Genomic DNA, 15,136 nt, shown 5'->3' on the forward strand with positions numbered 1-15,136 from the left:
GCTCTATGCAGCTTGACACGGCTCCTGTCAAAAATAGACAAGGCACATATGTTTAGTGGAGTGGAGAGCTGCTTCTGGGCCACTTCTGGGACGCTTCTGAAACACATTGCGGCGCATCTAGTTGGATCACAAGCATTCACTAGAGTAGCCGTGATCAGCTCCATGGCTGTATCAGAGCTGTAATGCAATGCTGACGTACCCAGTGGAATCAAGTCACGAGCAGGTGAATGTCTGCTGGGTTCCTGTCTTTGGCCAGATTGTACTGTTAAGTGGGGGAGAGCAGTTGAACCCAGGTGCAGACACAGACGAGGAGACCGGAATAAGGTAAACTGATATTTATTGCAGAGCATGGGGAAGATGGGCTACAGGCTAGGGGAAGCTTGAGATGGTAGCTAAGAGCCAGGAACTGAGACTGGGGAAGGGGCAGTTACGGGCCTAGGAATCAGGTCCAGAGACGGATACAAGGACACTGAGTATACAGGGTTCCACGGCAGAGTAGCAAGGCTGAGGGCCAAACGGCAGGGCAGACCAGACAAGGGGCAGGAAACAGGGACCGGAGTCAGAGCAGGCAGGACTACAAAGGAAATTGAGAACAGTCTGAGTACTTGCGTAACAGGCAACAAGAACTAAATGCTGAATAGCAAAACTGGTAATAAGTTGGCTTAAAGCATAGAAAACTGACAGGTAGCAGAGTCTACGATCTGGCAGTGTGGAAGTGGCAGAGCTGAGTCTTTGTAAAGGCCTGATTACAGTGATGAGGTCCAGCTGGTGTGGCTCTGCCCTGACTCCAGCACACCTGTCTCTACTCACGCAATCACCCAGACACACAGGGAGAGAGAGGGAGAGTGCCACTGGGACAGCAGCAGCAGGCTAGGGAGACACTGAAATGGAGGTAGAGGGCATGGCAGATGATGTCAGATGTAACAAAATAAATATATTTTACAAAAATGAATAAATAATGAAATCTCTGTATTAAAATTACAGAGAGATTTTGTATAGTGAGGCAATGGATCCTGAGAGAAAAACCCACCACATTAAAGGGGGAGCACAAGGGGGTCTAAGCTTGTCAAGGCATTGGATCCCCTGGCTCCTAAACCATTACAGGTTGACCACTAAGCAGTTAAGGTGGTGAGAAATTGTGGCCCAAACTGTGAAAATAAGATAAAGTTTTTGACGAAGAATTTTTGCTGAAATGTAACTAGCTAAGTGTCTTTGCAAATCCCTTTAAATGATGGAGGGCCATGGAGACAGCAATGTCCAAGTCATCAATCATGTAACATTAAGAAAAAAAAAACACTGGTGGCATGTGATGGATGTCAAACAACCATTTCTTTCTATGTAAGCCCCTACATCGGTGGTGTACTGACACCAAGCCCCAAGAAACAGCACTGATGCTGTGAGGCGATTTTACCGTAGTGACCACACTTGCTAGTGCAAGATCACGCAATGTACAACACCAAAAGGCTGCACAGTGGTTTATAATATGCAGATCATACTTCTGGAAAGTTGTCACAGCAGCAACTACTTTATCTTTCGTCACAATGATTGCAAGGTTAAAAGTAGATACTCTGTTCATGATACCAAGTAATACAGGAATGTGCACTTGCATGTATGTGACTGGTCACCACCTTGCTGGATGATGTCACGTTGTGTTGCAGCCTGGTTAAACCTTTTTGCCAGACGACCCTGTATTTTTTTTTTACCATAGGTCTCCATGTTGGCAGGCCTGCTGCACCTCCGGAATATGCCCATCTATCCTCTCTCTCTCTCTCTCTGTCTACTAAAGGAAGGACTCTCTGTCTGTATGTATGTCCTTTCGGTATTGCTTGATCTATTCATCCGATCGACTCCACACTTGGCAGGTGTATGGCTTGGGACCCAAGGGAGTGCATTTTGAATTTGCTGCAATTTAGACATGCAATGCGTATAATATTAATAAATTGTGAATAAACCAGTGATCAGCGAGCCGCTCCACTCTGTGCAGGGGCAAGGCTCTGCCAACTGACTCCAGCATGTTAGGGAGAGACGAGAGACGAGTCATGACATGAGTCAGAGAAAAGTGGACAGCAAAACTGGTGAAGTTTCTGTCTGGATTTAAACCATTTAATTTATTAATTCCTTATTGTTTTAATTGATACGTTTGTCAGTTGATACATATGTGGTTCTCAAGAAATAATAAGCAATCAGTCTGTTCCAAACAGGCATATTTTGAACAAACACTGTGCTAGTTTAATTTAAAGGCATTATTGACCGATTACACTTGGTACTAATGTTGAGGTGAAAGTTTATTTAATAAAGGCTTTTAAATGGGACTCAATATTTTATTTTTTATATAACTTTGAGCCCATGGTTCTCATGTTCAGAATTTTTTTTTTTAAATTAGCACTGAAATATAGTTGTTTCTGTGATATGCAGTATGCTTTTTATCGAAGGAAGTGATTGCATATCACACATCATCGGTAGTAATTTTTAAACATTTTCATTATTTTCCTTTGCTTGCAATTTTTCCCAATTCCTGCAATTTAATCCCAATAAGAGCACATAAAACACTGTAAATTGTATCATAGTTTCGAGAAAACATTTATAGCTACAATAATATGGTTAATATGGTTAACATATGCGCTTCAGAACCTATTAAGTATAATTGATCTTGGACAGGCTAGGCCCACCTGATTTTCTCTGTGTCCACCATGGATGTAGAAAGAAAACTGGAGTTGGAAGCGGGGCCTCGTTCATTCCTATGAAAGTTGCTCAGTGGGGCATGAAGCTAAAAAAGCCATTTCTCACTGTAAAGACATTACCTGAATGAAAACATACTGTGCATGCTTTATGGGCCATGGAGCATGCTCACTACGGGACTTCCGTTGGCTGAGACGGCTGACTTATATTTCATTGTACAGTGTAACTGCCAATACTGTGCATATGATAATAAACCTCTTGAATCTTGAATAGGGATAAAACAATTCAATCATGTGGCTCTTCTAGACTTTCGAAATGAGATCGGACGTATGGATCAAATTGTGATTGTGAAACAAGTCATTTAGCAGAGGTTGTGACACTCAAAAAAATGTATCCGCTGATTTATAGACATCTCTTTCGCAATGTAAGTCTATGGGAAAAAGTCTCTCTGGGCCAGTGTGCATCACATGACGTTGTAATTGATGCCCTGCGCTGCTCCTGTATCCTGTATCCTGTATCTCTTTATGCATCCATGGTGCTCACACTTCTGCCTATGCTGCCCCCACCGTGCCTGTTTTCCGCGTGTACGCCCCTGGCTGCCATACTGTTGACGAGAGATGCTGCTTTAAACGTCCAAACCATGTCTGCCCGAAAGTTTGAGTATTTGTTTATTCATTTATAATATTCTTTATGTAATTTAATTTAATGTAATTTAATTATTAGGTGATAAGTTTACACCTGTGTGAACTCCGGGCCAAGATGTTAAACTCTCTTTCTGTTTGACAAGAATCACAGTTGACAGAGGACTTCCCGGACAGTCACCCGGCCGGTAACCTGCAGCTGCTGCTTGGCGGAGGACTTGAGTGAGAACTGTCGAGCTATATTCTGACTAGCGGTGGGCTAATATCATACAAGGACAACATGAGTTTATCTACAAATAGCTAAGATACTTAATCAGACAGCGAGAAACGCACCTATCAGACAGTTATCTCACTCATGTGTTGCCGATAGTTAAACATGTCGAACCAGCAGCAGGCGGCTCTGAGCTCTGATCCTTTCACACAATTTGTCGTGAAACCTCTCAGCAACCCTCTGCAAATGAAAAAGACTGTCATAACAGAAGATTACAGGGTAACAAGTCAGGCGCTCGGCATGGGGATAAATGGCAAAGTGCTGGAAATATTTCACAAAGACAGTGGAGAAAAATATGCACTAAAGGTAAACATGTTGATTGTAATATCTTGAAAGTCTTTAACTAAGTTTTATTAGCTACTATAAAAATTGACATCAGAGTGTGTGTTTTGTCTCATAATAGTTGTACTATTATGAGACAAAACTAATGTCAACAACCAGAAATAAGCAAAACATTATTTTCTATTGTGGCTATCATTTTGTATTTGTTTGTAAAGAGCAGCAGTATTTCCATCTTAAATAGGAAATCAACAAATAACTGTGAAATGAGACCTACTTCTAGTAAGTGATAGATATTTGAGCCTGATTCCCTTTTATGAAATAGCAGTTTGAGTTCAGTCGGGGGGATGTGTTTGTATGTAACTCAGGATGTGTCAGAGCTGGTGAGCTCAGATTTGACACTTGAACCAGTCATATCAGTTTCTGTAGGAATCAAATATCTGGGCAGATGCTTCACTGTTGGTTTCATGTAATGATAACCTTTCTATCATCTCTAGAAACTGCACAGTCTTGCACTTTATACAGACAACAGTATGAGAAATATTCCATGGCAAACACTAAATCTGTCTGCCATGTGGTTTAATTTTGACCTACTGAGCCAAATCCATTATGACCACAAATGACTGCAGTTCTGTGGAATATGAATTGGAGATTTATGTGTCTTTGTTGATTTCTTAGCTTCAGAGTGTAAACATTGCACAAGGGCAGCACTACTGGGAGCTCAGCTGTGCTTTGTTTTTCCAAATAATAACAGTCATTTATAAATCAACGATGGAGTTCTGAGAGGGATTGTGGGGTATGTTGTCTTACTCTGGCTGCTTTTAGTTTCAAGTAGAACTGAACGATTAGTTGATTTATCTATTAGTTGCCAACTAATAATTAATTGCCAACTATTTTGACATTCAAATAATCATTTTTAGTCATTTTTTTAAGAAGAAAATGTCCAAATTCTCTGATTCAAGCTTCTCAAGTGTGAATCTTATCTGGTTTCTTTACTCTTCTATGACAGTAAACTGAATAGCTTTGGGTTGTGGACTGTTGTGGACAAAACAAGACATTTAAAGACGTTACCTTGGCCTTTGGGAAACAGTAATTGACATTTTTTCTTACATTTTATAGCCCAAATAACTAATCGATTAATTTAGGAAAATAATCATCAGATTAATCGATGATGAAAATAATTGTTAGTTGCAGCCCTTTTTTCAAGGTCAAAAAACAGTTAAGTACCCAGAAGATTTGATCACACTGAATCGTACCTAAATGTAATCTGTATTAATAACATAAATTTTAACCAAACAGCATTGTGCTATTGATTAGTTTCATGCACATGTATCCAACGTTTTGATTAGTTACTGTGGACTCTTTGCTCCAGTTAGTTTGTTAGCTACATTTCTGTGATTAGAGAAAGATTTGTTGGAAGCCTTTGTGCATTTTTGTGCAGTAAACAGGATCAAAGTCTGGCTATTGATGACTAGCAACCTTCGTGCATCGAGGTTATTTGCTTTTTGTCACATTCTCAGAGCCAATCAAAGAAAGAGCTGTCGAGGCTTAACTCAGCTGAGCTTTGAAACTTAACAGATGCTTTTCTGTTATCTTTGATTTTAGAAAATCTGCTTCCCATACTCTGTTTTCTTTTTCCTTTCCTCCAGACAGTATGCGTCCCTGTCTAAGTCTCAGTTTCAGCCAGTAGGGAGAGATGAGTGAATATGGACAACATCCTGATATTACGCCACTGCATTCCCCTGGGATCAATCAGTCACTCCTGAGGCATGTGTGATGGGTACCCAACTACAGAGTACCTCTGTTGATTGGTGCTTTTGGCATGACAGGCAGTAATTATAGTTCAAACTGCCTAAGTTCACGGGATGGGGTCACTGTTGGCATCAGATGTGAGTTATAGATTTTTTTTTTCTCATGGAAACCTGTCATTTTCTGGCACAACAGATGGCTTTGTCAGGGTCTAATTTCTTTCCCAGAGTTTGTAAATTATATATTGTCTTGTAGGTCTGGCTTCTGGTCCCCATGTTCAAGAGTCTCGTTTTGAAAGAAGAGTGTTGACTTTTCCTATCCAAATGCTGCCAGCCAGAAAGAGAGAGGGGAACATGCCTGTGTCTAAAAGTAGCCTCATGCGAGAGGCCAGAGATGGCTGAGAGATTATGACGTTTGAAGGGGTACAGCATGCAGGACAGGGTGTCATTCAAATGGCACACTATCAGCTTTTATTATGCAGTGAAGGTGTTTTGAGCTGTGTAATCAAAGTGAAGAAACTAGCAAATAAGAAGTCTTTTTACCTAACTTTTGTTTGTTTTATACATGTATGTGATTATTGGGTTGTCTCTCCTTCAGTTTATTTTTTTAGAGCCACATATTTTTTGTAGACTACAGTTGCTAATTGTTTTTTAAGGAGATTATTCCTCTGTTTCTGTCTGCATTTGTCATTCTTCTTCTTGCTAGAGATTGGTGGTTGGAATGGTTATAATAATAGTATCGGACAGATCTTGTCAATGACATTTTTGTAATGTTTTCTTCTAGGAGTATGTCACGTTATATTAACAGTATTATCAAGTCATATGGCCTTTTTTTTTTAAAGAAAAAACCCACTTAAAAAAAAATGCTGAGTTTGACTTTAAGTGGACAGATATGAAGTGTCACAAACTCTTCGGCTTCTGCAGCACCTATATGAGGTTAAACATCCAGTGACAGATTGTGATTCATGATTGACTTCCTCGTCCTCATTTCCCGATTTCTTGATCATCAGTAAACAATTCATCATCTTCCTCTTGCACCTTGTTAGACCTTAAATACGTCAGTGTATTGACTTTTCTTAGGTCTTGTGAAGGCAGCACATCTCAGAAAATAAGAGAACAATTTATTATAAATGTATGAGGCAGACTAATCTACATCTAAAGGTCAAGGAAATGATTGCTTCTGGATGTACCACACTAAATCAAAATCTGAGGTCCTCTGAAAGAGTCTGATGAAGAGGGTTGTCAGCTGGAGTTTTGTTGGGAACAAAACTTGAACTTGGACTTTGATGAGGCTGCTACATATTTATGTAGTGAAAATATCACAGATGAATGCAACTGAAAATCAGCATGCAGCCGTTTTTCATCATTAATATTTTAGCAGTATTTAGATTCTACATCCAAAATCACAAAGTTGTCTACATCCAGTGAATCACTTCTCTCTGTACACATGCGCAATTACAGCTGAGACAAATGTAGATCTGCAACTAACAATTATTTTCATTATTGATTAATCTGTCAATTATTTTCTTGATTAATTGATTAATCATTTTGCCTATAAAATGTCATACAATAGAGATAAATGTATGTTTATAATTTCTTAAAGCTCAAAGCGACGTCATCAAATGTCCTGTTTTGTCTGATCAAATGTCTAAAATCCAAAGATATTCAGTTTACTATCATGTATGACACAGAAAAACTTTAAATTCTCACATTTGAGAAGATGCAATCACTGAATATTTAGCATTTTTTGCTTAAAAATCGTACAACCAATATTTGGTTATTAAAATAGTTGCCGATTAATTTTCTATCAATCAAGTAATTGATTGATCAACTACTCGTTGCAGCTGTAGACAAATGTATCTTCCATATGATTAAAGAATTTTGTTTAGCCCCGAATTATTTGCCAAGAACTGATGCAATCTCTGACCCACAACAGGTAGGTTTGAAGGAAAACAAATAGACCACACTACTCACTCAAGTAGTAAGGATTTGCACAGAGCTGATTTGCAACTGAGGCAAACCTTCCTGTAGTAAAAAGTGACCTTACAGGTCAAAGGTCCATGCCTCAAAATCTGTTTTTAAAACAGATACTTGAGCAAGGTCACGATCAGTATCTAAATCTTATTAATCTTACTCATTCACATCGACCTAGAATGGTGTTTGTTTTAGCTAAATTCATATGAAATAGAACATAAAACCTATAGAACAGGTTTACATGACTACATTCAAAGATAAAACCTTGTCTTACTTTCTTATTTGTTCATTTCTCTGCTTCATGTTTTGTCACCGTGTGTTTCAGATGCTTTATGACTCTCCAGAGTCGAGACGGGAAGTGGAGCTTCACTGGAGGGTGTCATCGTGTCCCCACATTGTACCCATCATAGACGTTTATGAGAACCTCTATCAGGGCAGGAAGTGTCTCCTTATTGTGATGGAGTGGTGTGTTCTTTCGCATATGTACACACACACAAACATACAGATTTTCTTCCCTGGACATTGTTCATCTTTGGATGTCTCCTGGGAGTTGTGGCTTGTGGTAGTTGCTCTGTGTTCTGGTTGAGCCAGCTTTTTTTAATGCACACCAACTGAGATGAATTGTTTCCAGAACACTCCGGGGCAGAAAATAATAAAAAGCAGGCAGAGGCTGCTTTGTCTAGAATATAATAAGGCAGGCGTCTACCTGATGTCTACAGCCACCTCGTATGTTACGAAAGATAGAGAAATGTGCTCAAAGCTGGGTAGGATATGATCAGTGGAGTGTCAATAGGATAATATATGATTTATGATCCATGGCACATCAACAGGATAGGATATGGTTTATGATCAATGGCATGTCATGATTGAATAATCCTGTCCTTGAACATAAAAGTGTCTAATGTTGGCTTTTGCAGGTTTTTAGTCAAGTGTGCAGTGTTTTGCAGCTGTAGTTCATTTTGATCAATCGATTTTAACTTAAACATTTTTTTCCATAGCAAGCAGCATAGAATAGAAAACATACCATCATTTGCAGTTCACAGAAAAAGATGAATATACCCTTACTGCATTACATATCATTATTCTTCTGTCTTTTCTTTTTCAGCATGGATGGAGGTGAATTGTTTAGTCATATCCAAGACAGAGGGAATCATGCATTTACAGAAAGAGGTAAAGAAATTATTATTTCTTAAGCAAGTTAAAGTTATAATCCTTAAGATTTCTGCCGACAACTGCGGTTTAACACTATGGGTTCTTGGCGCATCAGACACTCTTCATAGTAACTACTAGCTAGTTTCAAACAAGTGATTTACTACACCAAAGTGCACCAGAAATGTCTCAGCTAGTAAACACTGGATTTCAAAAACAATTTCAAAAAATAACAGTTATAGAGGCCAAAAGATAAAATGAACTTAATGGCCAGTCTTTTGTGAATTTAATATGAGGTTTAGTGTATTTCTTCTGTGAAATTTAAAGTGTCAGGTCAAATATGTCAACCATATTCCATATTGCCTCATTCACTCTTCAGTCTAAATGGGTCAGATCATAGACTGTATATAAAGATGGATGTAGTGAGGAGTGATGTCACCCACTGGTTTGCATTGGAGCCGGTTGAAGCCAAGTGTTGCAGTTCACAGTCGGCGCCATCTGAGCCGGGACCTTCCAAATAAATAGTATGGAGTGTTGCCTTTCATGCTCTAGACACATGCCCCACTACCTCGGACCAGAGCTAACGCTAGCTTACTGGGAACACCAAGTGAACACTTATTAGCTACTTTAGCTAAATTATGCTAACATGGCAGGTATCGTTATCAACAATAAACTTAAAGATTTAGACAATAGTCCAACTCAGTGCCAGTCCAGAAGCCGGGGAGAGCAGTAGGTCAGTAAACTGTCAATCAACGCCCACACAACAGACACCAAAACTACTATACGTCTTCAAATCTTACTAACAGAGCAACAATTTCCAAAATGACCACCAGCACTTTCATTAGAGGGCCAGAATTTAGCGATTGAGACCATAATGACTTGTTGAAAAACATTATTGACTTAGTATTTTTAGAGAGAAGTTGATGCTTTTTGAATGGGAGTCTATTGGAGCCAGCATCTAGTGGCTGTTGGTGGCTTTGCACTTTAAAAGTACTTCCGCATTGGCTTCAGCCTCAAGCTATGGTAGTTGCTGCTTGGGTCAGATATTTGTCAGCTGGTTCATTCGGCTAGCTTATGCAACAGTTCCACCTGGCAGTTAGTAGATTTCAGTATTTATTAACAACTAATCTCTATGTAACAACTAGTTTTTGTGGTGCAACAGGTTTTAATTTAGGGATGTGTAATCTCCACTAAGTAAACACTAGCAACCAGCTCCAGAAGAGCAGCTGGTGTCTCTGTTGACAGTGCATTTTAATAAAGAAGGCAGTCATAATTTGGCATGGTTCCATCTTGGTATGAGAAAACACAATCTGATTTCATGCTGGCAGAGCACAGTGAAAGGAATTAGTTAGCTTGTTGGGATGTTGGAGGTGTGCAGGGAACAGCTCACTGTGGCTGCTCCTTCTTGTTCGGTTAGTCCTTGCAATATTTAAAACTTATCCACTGTCAAAAAATGGCCAGTGTCTTGTTTTATAGAAGCATTTTTGATGAACCATTGCAGTCAGTGCTCTCCTTTATGACAAATACTTTGCGTTTCCTGTTACTGCTTCACCATGAAAGCCATGTTACGCCGGTTGAACACTCTTAATGTGACACAGCAGCAGCAGGAAATGTTGGATTAGCATTATCAGTAACATAAAGCAGCTTTGATGCAGTGAACAGTATGGGCTGATATCAATTAGTTGAAATTAAAAACAGTAACACTAGATTACACGCTGCATTGTTTCCTGCAAATCCTTCATGAATGCCTCAGTTTAAATTCCAGGCAGGAATGGTGGACTCCACCACTAACAATGAAAACTACTATATAGAAAAGTAATTTACAGAATGTTAATACATTTAATGACTATAGCGGGAAAAACGCAGACTACAGATACTCAACACTTACACTAAATACTCCATGAAAATCTTAAGGATTATAACTTTAACAATCTCAAAATGTGGTGCTGTATGTATGGTTTAATCTACCTGTTTCTGCATTCACTTCATCATGTCCATGTCATTTTTCTTCACTATCTTGCTACTCAGAGGCGTCGGACATCATGAAAAGTATAGGAGAAGCCATCCATTTCTTGCATTCCATCAACATTGCCCACAGAGACATCAAGGTAGTACTTCACTGTATATATACACTGTGTATGTATGTATGTATATATATATATATATGTATGTTTGAGAAAAAAACCTGTTGTAGAAAACAAAACTTTCCAGAAAAAAAAACTTGCAACAGTGGACTATTTTGTGGAAAGAAACATTCATTCTTTAAAAAAAAAAGTGGTGATGATTACATTTTGACAATTTAATATCCTGTGCATGTCAAAGAGCCCATATTGAAGGCCAAGTAGAAAAATCAGGAGCGAAACAAGAGATAAGAGAGATATAAAAGTAGAGTCCTCAGGGCTTTTGTACGTAATGAACCTCTAATTGTTTACGTATGTGGAGTAAGCCAACAATGAATGGCAGCTGATATAGGCGAGGTGGACAGCTCCTAATGGAAAACAAACAGTTCCTTCCATTAACAAGTCCAACACTGGAGGTCTTTCTTTAAAAGTTTTTTATATCTTGATTTGGTCACTGAGCACCATTTTCTTGTCTGTTGTAGCATTGAAGCACGTATGAAGTGTAGTTTGTATGTAATTATTAATTTAATTTACTTAGTGGATAGTTAAGGGTGACGGTAACCATGGAGAGACATGGTTTTTTTAGAGTATTGCTGGAAATTGAAAACAAAACTGATTGCTGAACCTTGTTAATTTGTTTTGTAAATCATTTTGTAACAACGTAAAAAAAAATGGAGAGGCTTGCACATTATAAAGAAATATGCATAACGTATTTTTAGTCTTACATTTGCTATTTGTTATATACTTATATATATTGTACCGGTCAAAAGTTTGACAGTGTCTCATTCAAGTGAATGGGAAAGTGTGTCCAAACCTTTGACTGGTACTGTATTTTTAAATAATTTGCTTCTCTCATGGTTTATGGCCAGTCATCCAAATTCTGTTTCCCAGAAGCTTGATCACTGTTCCCGTCTCTTCCAGCCAGAGAATCTGCTATACACCTCCAAAAGCCCAGATGCCCTCCTCAAGCTGACTGATTTTGGGTTTGCCAAAGAAATCACAACTTTAAACTCTTTGGCAACACCATGTTTTACCCCTTATTATGTTGGTAAGACCACTTGCTTGACTTGCAGAACCATCTCAGCTGTTCACAAATCACACACTTTTCATATCTGTGACACAATATCCCATCTCATCTCTACAGAGTAAGCTCTGTGCTCTTTGGTGATCACAGCTGTGAACATGTAATCTTGTTTTGATTAATATCACATTGAAATGTAGCAGCTCCTGGCAGATTAGACCTCCTCATGGCAGTGTCAGCCATATATGAACCGTGTCATCAAGATAATCTCAGTTCTACACATTTTTGAGTCTGCAAGACAAAAATCTGTGGCTTTCTGTGTGTATGTGTGTGCGTGTTGCGACATATTTTCAATATTGTCTAGGGATTTTAAAAGTCTTCCAAGCGCAAAGCCTTACTTGTCTTGATACTGCACAGAACATACAATACTGCTTTGTGTTATTACAAAATTCAAGCTTCTGGCATGTTTTTAAGATTGTCTCCGGATTTCGAGAGTGTCAGTGTAGTACTTGTTAATAACCAGACTTAAAATGATGACATTGTTTCCATGTGCTTTTTGAAGTGTCACTTGACCCTGTCTTAGTGTTGAGTGCTTTCCCTGAGGGGATTTAACAACAACAACAACAAAATCTGCAGATGGTTTTCTTCCTGTGGAAAATGGCTAGACTGATGTGGGCCATGAGAGGTTATATCCTGTGGACTGGTTGGAAAATCCTATATACACTTCTTTACCTTTACCTTTTTTTTTAACACTCAATTGTTTTTTTTATGTATAATTATCATATATGCATTAAGTGTGAATCAGAAGTTATTTCTCTATTCAAATTTGAATTATTTCTCTTGACACTGTGGCAGCTCCAGAAGTTCTTGGTCCAGAGAAGTATGACAGATCCTGTGACATGTGGTCTCTGGGTGTCATTATGTACATTCTGTAAGTCAAACAGTGACTCATCCTTCACACTGAAGCTTCTCTAACTTGATGTTGCTGTTAATTGATCCTTCTTGTCATCAGGCTTTGTGGATATCCTCCTTTTTTCTCTTATCATGGTTTGGCAATATCTCCCGGGATGAAAAGACGGATCCGTAATGGACAATATGACTTCCCCAAAACAGAGTGGTCCGATGTATCAGAGGAAGGTGAGAGGAAGACATGTTGGAAATATATATGTTTCTCCTGGGAATGATGTACCCCCCCCCCCCCCCCCCCCCCTATTTGTTAGTTTTCCATTTTTTTCACTCTCTAAATTTTTCTAAAGTGGTTCATCTTTCTAAATGGAATCTTTTTTTTTTTTACGTATCTCGATATGATGATCAGTATGAACAGAAAACTCAGTTTCAGTAACTCCAGTAACAGTATTTTCCTTTTGCTTCAATACAAAAGCATAGCAGCAAAGCACTAATAGAGCGGATTGTTTCTTAAAAAGTTTGCCTGTTGTTTGTAGATTGTGTGCATCATGCATTGCCATGCTTTCAAGAAACTAGATTGATGACACTTGGAAGCAACGATTGGCCAAAAATATGTGCAGCTATTGAATGACAATCAAAGATGTGTCTCATGTTTGTGTTTTACAATATAAACATTGACTGATGATGATGATTTGTCGTTGCAGCCAAACAGTTGATCTGCCACTTACTGAAAACTGAGCCCACCCAGAGAATGAGCATCACAGAGTTCATAAACCATCCCTGGATTAATGTGAGCAGCTCCATGTACTGTAGGCTTCATCTGTCTGAGCAGCTGTTGGTTTAGTAAGATGTTTGTGAGATTGATCATCCATATTCCTTCTCAACTGCAGCAATCGGTGGAGGTCCCACAAACGCCTCTTCACACCAGCCGCGTACTGCACGAGGAACAAGATGTCTGGGAGAAGGTAAAGGTAAGTGTTGGTGCATGTGGGTCACTTTTTTGCTAATACTTTAGATGGCAAGAGAAGTTTTTGATGTTTTTGAAACAATTTTGTTTTAAGCTGCTACTCCAAATCCAATCAATTTAAAACTGTATGTGCATGTCATGCATACTGTATTCACCTCGGTCATGTACGATAAAAGTGATATTTTTTGTTACTTTTAGGAGGAAATGACAAATGCCCTGCAAACGATGAGAGTGGACTATGATCAAATTAAAATCAAAACTATTGAAGACTCAACTAATCCTCTACTCTTGAAGAGAAGAAAGAAAACTAAAAAACTCAGCCATACAGACTCCTCGCTAGTGAAATAAAGACTTTTTAACAGGTAACACAAGCACACATGCATACAATTTAGATACACAGTTTCAAGAAGAGGTTGAGGGGAATTGGACATTGTCAAGAGGCCCTAAAGTAATGCCTTCATTATATACCATATTGGAGTTGTTTAGCTGTTTTTATTTCTTTCTGTTAACCTCAGATGATTTTTCTTTTTCTTTAAAATTTGGCATTTTAATGTGCTTTAAGGACTTTTGAACTCCTTCTATGCATTATAAACTGCTCTGTATGTGCATGAAGGCTTCTGAATCAATCCTCTCACCAGAGGAAACAAATCTACTGTATGTGCTGTACGTAAGGACAGCTTTTACTATTTTGATGTACATACTCAGTGAGACATTTGAGAGAGCTTTGTGGGCATCAGCTCACACAAGTTCTTTTTTGGACTGCTAGTGTGTTCACAGTTTTGGAAACCTTTTAGACATTTCGCCTTGAGGATGTTGAGAAAGTTTGCCAGCATCTTTCATATTTGTCTGTTGACTGACCATTACCAGAAAACCACAATGTTTGTTTTATGTGCTGACGTGATGTCAGAAGTGTTTCCTCTTACCACAGAATAGGAGTTTTCTTGCCACCGTGTGGAAGTGGAGCATCTAAAACTTACTTACCATGTATAGCAGTAAACGTGCTTACTATGCCTCTGAAACAGGTCATAGTTGCATTTGATTCACAAAATTGTGCCACCAACTGGACTCTACATGCTTCTGTAGCATTTATTTTCTCCAAAGCAGTGATATAAAAGTAGTGCATGAAGTCTTCCATGTGGAAGGCACGTAACCTTCAGAGAAATGACGAGATGTCGTGGAAACGTCACTATTATCCTGTCTGTCTTGATTAAATCTCACTGATATTCTCAGTGGTTTTGCATGTTGTTTGATCATTCAGATATTCACTATTAGCATAAAGTCAAATAAATGTGCAGCTGGCAAATTGTTTCTAAGAAATAAAAGATGTTTTTCAAGGCATGTTATCAATTAAATTCATATTTTCACTAGATTAGTTGTGCCA

At 38.7% G+C, this 15,136-nt stretch overlaps 1 protein-coding gene and 1 long non-coding RNA gene across 5 annotated transcripts; both read left to right on the forward strand.

Annotated features, from left to right (window-relative positions):
• The first annotated feature begins 68 nt into the window (after positions 1 to 68).
• LOC122981683 (MAP kinase-activated protein kinase 2-like) lies at positions 69 to 14,984 on the forward strand. 4 transcript variants are annotated; one of them, XM_044350346.1, is made up of 10 exons: positions 69 to 223; positions 7,918 to 8,057; positions 8,698 to 8,762; positions 10,770 to 10,849; positions 11,783 to 11,909; positions 12,738 to 12,813; positions 12,895 to 13,019; positions 13,493 to 13,578; positions 13,679 to 13,759; positions 13,954 to 14,984. In XM_044350346.1, the coding sequence occupies exons 1-10, from the start codon at positions 188 to 190 to the stop codon at positions 14,101 to 14,103; spliced, it is 966 nt and encodes a 321-aa protein (XP_044206281.1). In that variant the 5' UTR covers positions 69 to 187; the 3' UTR covers positions 14,104 to 14,984. The 4 variants fall into 4 exon arrangements, with proteins under 4 accessions (XP_044206281.1, XP_044206280.1, XP_044206282.1 ...); XM_044350345.1 differs by lacking the exon at positions 69 to 223 and adding an exon at positions 3,263 to 3,897; XM_044350347.1 differs by lacking the exon at positions 69 to 223 and adding an exon at positions 3,264 to 3,542.
• LOC122981685 lies at positions 4,677 to 6,451 on the forward strand. The gene is made up of 2 exons (XR_006403291.1): positions 4,677 to 5,759; positions 5,875 to 6,451. It is a non-coding gene; the product is annotated as an uncharacterized LOC122981685 (long non-coding RNA).
• Positions 14,985 to 15,136: the final 152 nt, after the last annotated feature.

The sequence above is a fragment of the Thunnus albacares genome, chromosome 5 (genome assembly GCF_914725855.1).
Source record: "Thunnus albacares chromosome 5, fThuAlb1.1, whole genome shotgun sequence".
NCBI classification, from domain to species: Eukaryota; Metazoa; Chordata; class Actinopteri; order Scombriformes; family Scombridae; genus Thunnus; species Thunnus albacares.

Bases quoted from the DNA above. Each gene is read 5' to 3' on its own strand.
- LOC122981683 (XM_044350345.1), top strand. From the start codon at position 3,697: ATGTCGAACCAGCAGCAGGCGGCTCTGAGCTCTGATCCTTTCACACAA. The intron at 8,058-8,697 runs GTGTGTTCTTTC...TTTCTTTTTCAG, and splicing joins CTCCTTATTGTGATGGAGTG to CATGGATGGAGGTGAATTGT. The intron at 12,814-12,894 runs GTAAGTCAAACA...TCTTGTCATCAG, and splicing joins GGTGTCATTATGTACATTCT to GCTTTGTGGATATCCTCCTT.